Below are 10,435 nucleotides of genomic sequence, written 5' to 3' on the forward strand. Positions count from 1 at the left end.
GTGGTGGTGGTGGTGGTGTTGATGAATAAATGCTGTAAGCCTGAGAGTCAATCAGCCTGTGATTTATTCTTAATAAGATTAACTTCTTTCCATTTCATGGAATTCCATTTCCTTTAACCATCATAAGTATAAGCCTCTGTTAGACAATGCAGAATTTACTAAGATTCTATCAATTTTTTTTTTGAATAATGTGAATTCAGAGGATCCCAAAATGAATAAGACAAAGATACTGATCTTCCAAAGCTCTCAGCCTCCCTCGCGAGGGCTATGAATCCTTTAAAGAATCAAAAGGCAGCGTGATAGTTGTTACCACAGAGGTGAGTGCCGCAAGCACAGGTGAGAGGGGTGTTGGAAAGTCATGAGAATACTTGCACATACTGATACACACTCACACTAACTTGTCCTCATAAAAGTAAGTGGGTAGTCAGAAAAGATATCCTGTAACCTCATAGCTGGGGTCGAGAATTGGGTAGAGGGGAGAAGATGGCTGAGAGCACTTTTTTTTTTTTGAGGTGGGGTCTCCCTCTGTCGCCCAGGCTGGAGGGCAGTGGCATGGTCTTGGCTCACTGCAAGCTCTGCCTCCCGGATTCACGCCATTCTCCTGCCTCAGCCTCCCAAGTAGCTGGGACTAGAGACGCCTGCCACCACGCCCGGCTAATTTTTTGTGTTTTTTAGTAGGGATGGGGTTTCGCCGTGTTAGCCAGGATGCTCTCGATCTCCTGACCTCGTGATCCACCCATCTTGGCCTCCCAAAGTGCTGGGATTACAGGTGTGAGCCACCGCGCCCAACCAGCTGAGAGCATTTGAAGAATGAATGGAGTGAAGGTAAGGAAGTAGAATGGCTAAAGCAACACCTAGGCCATCTGTGTCTAAAGCAGCATGGGCTCTATCAGAATCCTCTGTCCCCTCTTTTCCAATCCCCATGTCCCTGATGAATTTCTCCTCCCCTCCATGTACTCTCACCCTGATGGAAAGAATGGCTTAGGCCTGTGTCAGGAGCCTCCCTTCCTCTCTTGGAGAGTTGGTCTACATCACTTTAAGACGAAGAACGAAGCAAGGTGACCTCTAGATGGATGATTCAAAATGTGGCTTGACCTTTAGCCTCAGCCAAACAGCAGTTGCTTTCCAAGAAGCCTCGTCTTGTCTTCTACTCTGTTGGAGCTCAGGTCATGTCTAGGCTTTCCCTGCCTCTTGACCAACCTGTTCCTAGTCCCTTCCAGTCAGACTCCCCTCCCACTTTCTTTGATGACTCTTTTGGCTTCTGGAATAGGCTCCTGAACGTTTAGTTCCCAGCCTCCAGCTTACTACAAACTTATCTTAGCATTTTCTCTCCTTTCTTCCCCCTCTCTCAGGGTTGTGCATACTGGATATTAGTGTCACAGATTTTAGTAACTGGGTGTGGTTGATGGCACCAGTTGGAAACGCTGACCAGAAATGCTTGGAATAATATCATCGGTCTTACAAAGAAGAACCAAACCAAGTTGTTAGGGATGAAACATTCAGAGAAGTAGATAAACATGTCAAAATAGATTCTGAAAGCACTGCGCAAGATAAGTGCACACAATTAAATGTATAAACGTTGTAGTGTATAAATTCAATACATAGTTAAGTGTGTAAACTCTGAAGTCAGATTTTGAATGTCCATGTTCATGTATTGATAGTGCAGCTACAATGACAAGGAGGTGTAAAGGCTTTACATCAAGTTCTTTCTGAAAATCTTGAGATTCAAATAATATTTCTTCAGAGAAAAAGGTCATCGTATAAAGATTTGCCTGTGAATCTGCATTCCACAAAAAGGTTGTTATTTTTAAAAAGGGACTCCAATAACATTCAAACCTGTACAACTCCTTCTCTTTATAGCTTTTGGTGAAGAAATGGGTTCAGGAGGCCTCTCCCCACTCTTTCATCCTAAAGTGGGTTAACTGGGCAAGAATTTTACAAAGAGTCTATCAGCTAAAAAGTAGATTTTAAAATATGCTATGAATTATACTTACTTTGAAAATATTTTGAGGAATCATTATTGGTTTCAAAAAAGGCTAGACCTTGCTAAACACCTGCCTAAATGTACCTAATTGAAAATTACAAGGACTACGTGAAATATGTAATGTACTAACAAAGTCTATAAATTTTTAAAAAAATTCAACCTTAAAAAGCGGTTAAAATGATTCACTAGCAATTTTATTAACTTTTAAGAATGATTATTAAGCTCAGTAGAGCACTATCTGTGTATTCCTAAGGAAAAGCTTCATTATTATTTTGAAATATTGATGATATAAAAATTTAATTAGGATTTGTAATCCTTTCAAATTCATTCAAATTATTATAAGAAATGTGAACATTACGTTTATCAATGAAAAGAAAAGCAATAGCCGTCAGATTGAACTAAGTGCCCTTGAAGGACACTTTAGAGATGGAATTATCTGAATTATGTCCAATGGCAAAAAAAGAATGCTCATCAGTCAAAGAAAGAGCAGAGCCAGGCGCGGCGGCTCACGCCTGTAATCCCAGCACTTTGGGAGGCCGAGGCCGGTGGATCACCTGAGGTCAGGAGTTCGAGACCAGCCTGGCCAACATGGTGAAACCCCGTCTCTACTAAAAATACTAAAATTAGCCAGGCATGGTAGTGGGCACCTGTAATCCCAGCTACTCAGGAGGCTGAGGCAGGGGAATCACTTGAACCCGGGAGGCAGAGGTTGCAGTGAGCCAAGATCATGCCACTGCACTCCAGCCTGGGTGACACAGCAAAACTAGGTCTTAAAAAAAAAGCTATATTCTTGAGGCAAGCATAAGAGTCTCATTTGAATTTTTTTTAATTGGAAATTTTTTTACAATGCAATATGTAATATATTTCATATTACTTTGTACACTGTACTAGCCATGTGATAAAGGTCAAGTTAATTGCATCTTTCTGTTCCATCCTTTCATCATCATTAACATGCAGATAATAATGATAACCACCTCACAGGCTTGTTGTGAGACTGAAATGAAGGCATCCATATAAGCTCCTAGCATAGGCCCTGGCATATGAAATATGTTAATTAAATAGTGTTATTATGATGATTCATCTAGGCGGGGGAAGACGCCAAGAGTACTGAAAGGTGTGCTCTTTATCCTAACCTTGGTTTTGCTTCCCTCTTATCTGCCATCCTGAGCTACATGGATGAAGAGGATAGAGGAACATAAAGATGGAAACAAATTGAGACAGAGGAACTGAAAAGGAAGGGGCAGGAGAAGCACCCCAGAGTAGTCAGGACTGATATGGAAATGTACGAACTAAAATAAAATTGCCTAAAGAAGAACTGGGGCAAATCTCCCTGGTTAGCCACCTCCCTCTAGCACTTTCATTTTAAGCACAGTAAATGCAGGTTTTAATGAAGCAAATGAAAAGAGGGTTAAGTTGGGACACGGGAGACAGAAAATGAAAGCGTTGTTGATGAGGTGACTAAGGATGCTAGTGGGCAGACTGTTTAAAGAAATGGGTTTGCAAACAATTTCAGAATATTTTGGGGTTCCCAGGAATAGTCATAAGCAGCCCACATTTGCACTTTCTACTTGTATGAATGCTACCAGAGTTATGCTCACCCCCGCTAATGCTCTTCCTCTCTCCAAGGCTGAGATACCAGAAAAAAGCCTACCTCATTGGGGCCACACTGCCAAAGCAGTTTTTAAATATGTACAGTACTCAAGTGCTTACTCCTCCTGGTTCCTTCTCCCTGCTCTTCCTGACTCACCCCACCACCGTCTCATCCCTCTACGGGCTGTGGTGATGTTATCATAGGTCCTGTGTCCACCCAAAACCTGGTCACAAAGCTTTCAAAGGGAATATGCCCAAGGGTGTGTCTGCACTATGACAGGCAGCCTTGGTGGTCAGCTGTGGGCTTGGCCAGCGATTTTTGACATTCTGTAGCTGCTGTTAAGCCCATTCCTACCCCAATTTTCCACTTATGCTTTCCAATTGACTGCAAAGCTCTCCAGCTGGTGACCATAGGAGCTGCCAAGGCCAGGGAGACAGCCCATTGCTTGTCCCATTGTAGGGGAAAATCCAACTGGGAGGTGGGTAGGCAGGAAAAGTGGAGAAGGGTTTTTCTCTCTTTTGTAGAACACTCAGTCTGCTTTAAAACCAGAGGACCTGTCCCCACCTTAATATTCTTTCAGCTTTCCTGACTGTTTTGTACAATTTTTGCACATGTACTCCACTGTGTTAGGCTCAGGAAGGATTCTAACCTCCATTCTACCAGCAAAAGAGATGCTGAAGAACCATCCTCTTTTGGGGTAAACTGACATAGCTTGTTTGGAATCTAGCTTTTAGACTCATAGGCTGGGGTTGGCAGACAACTTACATTCTGAGTCCTCGCTCTTGAAAAAGCCGATGAGTTTGATGTGGTCCTCAATGCGTTCGAAGGCTTGGACTTCCAGTTTGCTGCTGATGATCTCCACTGGGTCTTCAATTAGCTGAAATGCCACACACACACACACACACACACACACACACACACACATGTTCAAACAAGAGATTTCCTTCTTCACTGGGGAAACAGAGTGCGTTGGAGGGAAGTTGTAGTGGACTTTGTGGTTGGTGCCTCAAATATCTATCCCATTCTCCCCACAGTCCCACAGTGAGCATACCAGCAGTACCTTCTGAGAAACAGGCCTTAACTCCAAGAGTGAGATGATTGGTGGGGGCAACCCATTCCTTTTGCCAGTTTTAAAAAACATTTATTTTTAATTGTAGATTGACAAATTATAATTGTATGTATTTATTGGATATAAAGTGTTGCGATGATCTATAAATACGTGAAATAATTAAATCAAGCTGATTAACTTATCCATCACCTCAAATACTCATCATTTTTTGTGGTGAGAACATTTGAAATTTACTCTTTTAGTGATTTTGAAATGTGTAATACATATTATTCACTACATTTACCATGCTGTACAATGTATGTCAAAGAAGAAAATCTTATTCTTCCTATCCAATTGAGGCTTTGCACCTTTTGACCATCATCTCTCCATTCCCACCACCCCTCACCCCCATCCAGCCTCTGGTAACTACTCTCTGCTTCTTTGAGTTCTTGTGTTCTAGATTCCACATATAATAAGTGAGAACATGTGGTATTAGTATTTCTGTGCCTAGCTTATTTCACTTAGCATAATGTTCTCCAATTCCATCTGTATAGCTGCAAATGGTATTTCTTTCTTTTTTTTAAAAAAAAAAAAGCTGAATAGTATTTCTTTGTGTTTATATACATCGCATTTTCTTTTCTTTCTTTTTTTCTTTTTTTTTTTTTTGAGACGGAGTCTTGCTCTGTCACCCAGGCTGGAGTGCAGTGGTGCGATCTAGGCTCACTGCAAGCTCCGCCTTCCGGGTTCACGCCATTCTCCTGCCTCAGCCTCCCGAGTAGCTGGGACTACAGGTGCCTACCACCATGCCCGGCTAATGTTTTGCTGTTGTTGTTGTATTTTTAGTAGAGACGGGGTTTCACCGTGTTAGACAGGATGGTCTCAATTTCCTGACCTCGTGATCCAACCACCTTGGCCTCCCAAAGTGCTGGGATTACAGGCATGAGCCACTGCGCCCGGCCATATACCACATTTTCTTTATCCATTCATCTGCTGATGGACATTTAGGTGAATTTCATAACTTTCCTTGCCAGTTATTGATTCAGGAATGGGCAAATAACTGACCCAATTAGAACAGATTTGCTGAAGGCTTTGGGAAAAGTTCTTTACTCTTAAAAGGGCAATGGGAAGCCAAATTTGTTTTTCTATCATGAAATATGAATGAGGAAATGTGATGTATTGGTTGCTGCTGCTGGCCTTCTTATAGCTAACTTGAGAATAGTCAGCTTGAGGACACAGACAACATACTGAAGACACACTTATCTGTGATTTACAGAGAAAACTGGAGCCAGTGTCTGGATTTGATCAAGTCTGAAGTCTCCCCTAACTGGAGCCTTCTACTTAGGTAAGTCAATCACATTGTTTATTGTTTGAAGCAGTTAGAGTCTTATTTCCAAAAGCCTCCTCCTAGCTGATAAAGCTGGGGCAGAACCATGCTGTCACCCCCTCAACTTTTTTAGGGCTTGTGGGTGTGAGTCAATGAGATGGCTAAGCACGGTAGGTCATGAGATGGCACCTTTTTTGGTAAGAGTAGCTTCCAACCCACTTCTGACCTTCCCTCTGGTTTTTGACACTGTAGAGAAAGAATGATAGACCACTGGGTACTGGCTGGTAGATAAGGAATCGTCGGCATGGATGCTGAACACTAGGTTCTTTGTCTGTGCAAGAATGTGTGTTCAAAGCATTGAACTTCACAGTGGTTACTGAAAGTGTGAGTTTATCTATGGATGAAATATTTTTAGAATGTTTGTTCCTCTGTTTGTCTGAGCATATGGATATGAGGGTGTGCTATGTCCATGGCTGAAAATGAGTGTGATATTGGGGGTCTCTTTAGCTCTGCCACTTCTCTATGTTGCTCTGAGGGTAGCTAACTCAGGGTAACCTGGCTGATTGGTACTCCCATCCCTCCTCTCTCTTCAGGTGGCTGCTTAGCCCCCTCTCTCTCCACATTCCCCAGCTCCTCTTCAGCAGCAGTGGAGCAAAGCCAAGGAGATTTCAATAGATGTCTATGTATAACTGGTAAGAGAATTAGCATATTATTACTACATTGCTCCCGACAGTTTCTAGGGTGACTTAAAGATCAGCTTCCCGGTAGAGTGCAATATAGGTGCTCCTTAGTCTTTTTGTGAATCCTGAAAAACCTGTCACAGACGAGGCCAGGTTCTCCAGCTTGTCTGTTCTTTGGGGTTCTACCTCTCCCTGTATTTGAATAGAGGCAGCTCCATGCAGTGTCACCGTGTATACATGCTTACATCCAAGAGGAACTCCACCAAGACATCAGCTGCAAACTCGCCATCAAACTCTATTGTGCGATCACCCTTAAGAACATACAGGCTTCCTTCTTCATCGAAACCTGTAAGAAACAAAGAGGCCCACAGAGAAGGTCATTCCGACATAGGAAGAGCCTTTGCATTGGCTGAGGTCTGGCTCAGGGTTTCTGGGTGACAGTGGGGTCAGGATTAATGGAACTAGCATTAACCCAAGAAGCAGTTGTCTTGAAATAACACTTTAGAAGAGTTCCTGAAGTGGACATTTAATTGGAAATAGTCAAGAACAATTCCAGCTGGATTTTGACTTAAGAGAAAAGTCTATTCTCCACCCCACCACTGCTTTAATTTTCCAAAGATACAAGATACAGCTGATCCCATGTCATTCTCCTTATCAAAGATGACCACTGCCCACCTGACTCCTTAGCCTTGCGTTAAAGTCCCTCCAAAATCTGGTTCCAAATCTATCCCTTTCATTCTCCCTTGGGTAGACCTGTACTCCTTTGAAAACTGCTCTCTTGTCCCTTGTGCAACTCCCTTTGCTTCCTGCCCACGTGCTTATATGGAAAGGTGAGTAAAGGAAAAGTCACTGAGCATTATTCTCTAGACTTATGTATTCCTTGTTCCCCAAGCCTGGAATGACCTCCATCTTGGTTAGCTTCTTCAGGTCTCAGCTTAGGATTCATTTTTCTAAAGAAAGGTCACTTTAATCTCACTGAGATCATGCCATTATTGATCTTTCTTCAGCTCAATTTACAGGTCTTCACTATCACAGTGAGTTCTCTGAGGGTAGGATCATTGTCTTCTTGGTATCCCAGTGCCTTGTACAGAGCCTGTGCACATCAGCAACCCATTAATGTATGTGACCAGGATGGACAGCTTGCTTTCCTGTTCCAGTTGAATCCCACACATCTTCTTTATCCAGTTGGCCAGTAGATGTTGCAAGGACAGGCTCAGCATCTTCTTATTTTGCTGCCCTTTAGCACCCTTGGTCTGATGTTGTGTACCTTAACAAACACTTGTTGGAAAAATGCATTTTTCTCCTTAGGAATGTTAAATAGCCAAAACTGGCATTTAGTCCAATTGCATGCCATCCTTAATTCCTTAGACTGTTTTAAAACTCTATTAGCTGGAGAAACTTTTCTCCAAATGAACTCTTCTGCAGAACCTCCAGGGACAGGAAGGCTGGACTGCTACCTGCTGTGTCCCAAGGCATCCATGAGGTGTAAGGAGCCTTTGGCACATAGGTGGGAAATGGTGGAGGCACCATTTGTAAATCAAAAGGAGCAATGTGCCAGGTATTCTTTTTGTTTGTTTGTTCTTGGAGACAAAGTTTCCTTCTGTCACCCAGGCTGGAGTGCAGGGCCATGATCATGGCTCCTGCCTCAGCCTCCTGAATAGCTGAGACTACAGGCATGTGCTACTATGCAGGCTAATTTTTCATATATACACACACATACATATATACACACATATATATATGTAAAATTATATACTCTATATATGAAAAATTATACATTATATAATATATAATGTATATTATATTGTATATATTATTATATATAATACATAATATATTATATAATATATACATAATATATATAATAATACATAATATATACATAATTACATGCTTGTTTTATATATATATATATATATTACAAGCATGAGACACTGTGTCTGGCCCTGCCAGATTTTCTTGATATCAGTGATGGCCGATCTCAAAAGGTGCCCTAGGGAACATCAGCCAGTGTCCTGCTGTTGGATTCTGTCTTGAGCAAAACCACAGTAGGAAGGCTACTGCAATTGTTCAGGCACAACTTGATAGAGGCTAAAATAAGGCAAATGGAAGAGGAATGAAGATGAAGGAGCAGGTTCACAAAATACCTCCACTGTCCTGTAAACGCCCAGAGATCAAATAACCAGAAAGAACCTGCCCCAACTCTTCCAAACTGAGCTTGTTTCAGTGTATCAAGCCCCATCATATTCTTTCCTAGTCTATTTTTATGTATACTTGCTCAGCTTGTCCATCCAAAATTTTTAGATCACTGGGACACTAGTTTTTTTCTCTCAATAAATTTGCTGGAAATTCTCCCAAATTCAGCTTCTCATTAAACCAATGGGAAGGCAGAAGAGGAATCAAGAGACTGCTGGGGAAGGAGGCAGAACTCATTAAACTGTTGTTGTTTCTTTGTTTGTTTTCAGACGGAGTCTTGCTCTGTCGTCCAGGCTGGAGTGTAGTGACGCGATCTTAGCTCACTGCAAGCTCTGCCTCCTGGGTTCACGCCATTCTCCTGCCTCAGCCCCCCGAGTAGCTGGAACTACAGGTGCCCGCCACCACGCCTAGCTAATTTTTTTGTATTTTTAGTAGGGATGGGGTTTCACTGTGTTACCCAGGATGGTCTCGATATCCTGACCTTGTGATTCGCCTGCCTCAGCCTCCCAAAGTGCTGGAATTATAGGTGTGAGCCACCGCACCCAGCCATTAAACTGTCTTTGACTCCAGGGAAAGAGTTTAACATATTTTGCTCCCATACTCAAGGGAGAAAAATATCCCTTAATATGTCTCCAGGGAAACAGATATCCCAGGCATTCTTTATTTTTATTTATTTATTTACTCATTCATTCATTTATTTTGAGACAGAATCTCACCTTGTTGCCCAGGCTGGAGTGCAGTGGTGCAATCATGCAGGTAGAAGTCACAGCAATCTTGACCTCCCTGGCTCAAACCATCCTCTCATCCCAGCCCTCCCAAGTAGCTGGCACTACAGGCACATGCCACCATGCCCAGCTAATTTTTAAATTTTTTATAGAGATGAGGTTTCGCTATGTTGCCCAAGCTGTTCTCAAACTCCTCGGCTCAAACAATCCTCTGCCCTTGGCCTCCTCAAGTGCCCAGACATTCTTAATAACTCATCATAATTTTATAGTCATGAATTCTTCCTTGTGTCTAACCTAAATAGTTTCCTATAATTTAAATCATTTTTTTAAAAAAGATTGGTCTGCTTGAAAATAAAATAGAAAACAGTTGTCTGTAATTTTCCAGGATAATGGACTTTTATGTACCTGAAGGTATTTATTGAACCACCACTAATCTCTTTTTTTTCTGTACTTACCACTCCAAATCCAATTAACCTTTCTTCAAAGATCCTGTTTTATAACCCGCTATTTTTTTTAATAGCCATTCTTCATTGGTCATGGAGAAAAAGCCAAATGGGCAGTACATGTGTGTCGGTGTTTGAAAATCAGAGGAGCAGGCCAGGAGCTGTGGCTCACCCCTGTAATCCCAACATTTTGGGAGGCCAAGGAGGGCAGATCATTCAAGGTCAGGAGTTCAACACCAGCCTGGCCAATATGGTGAAACCCTGTCACTTCTAAAAATACAAAAAAATGAACTGAGCATGGTGGCATGTGACTGTAATCTCAGCTACTCAAGAGGCTGAGGCACAAGAATCGCTTGAATCCAGGAGGCAGAGGTTGCAGTGAGCCGAGATCATACCACTGCACTCCAACCTGGGTGACAGAGTGAGACCATGTCTCAAAAAAAA

At 42.2% G+C, this 10,435-nt stretch overlaps 1 protein-coding gene across 2 annotated transcripts in view; it reads right to left on the reverse strand.

The window, feature by feature from the left end:
* The window catches only part of CASQ2 (calsequestrin 2 (cardiac muscle)), a 70,787-nt gene that overhangs the window by 34,473 nt on the left and 25,879 nt on the right, over positions 1–10,435 (reverse strand). The window contains exons 3-4 of one of the 2 annotated variants that reach the window (XM_012000821.1): positions 6,873–6,973; positions 4,341–4,452 (exon numbers count right to left, since the gene is read on the reverse strand). The exons of the other annotated variant lie outside the window; for it this stretch is intronic. Of the exons in view, the coding sequence (XP_011856211.1) occupies positions 4,341–4,452; positions 6,873–6,973 (213 nt within the window). The remainder of the gene's footprint in view (positions 1–4,340; positions 4,453–6,872; positions 6,974–10,435) is intronic. 2 annotated transcript variants of the gene reach the window in all.

This window comes from Mandrillus leucophaeus, unplaced genomic scaffold (assembly GCF_000951045.1).
Source record: "Mandrillus leucophaeus isolate KB7577 unplaced genomic scaffold, Mleu.le_1.0 Scaffold64, whole genome shotgun sequence".
Lineage (NCBI taxonomy): Eukaryota > Metazoa > Chordata > Mammalia > Primates > Cercopithecidae > Mandrillus > Mandrillus leucophaeus.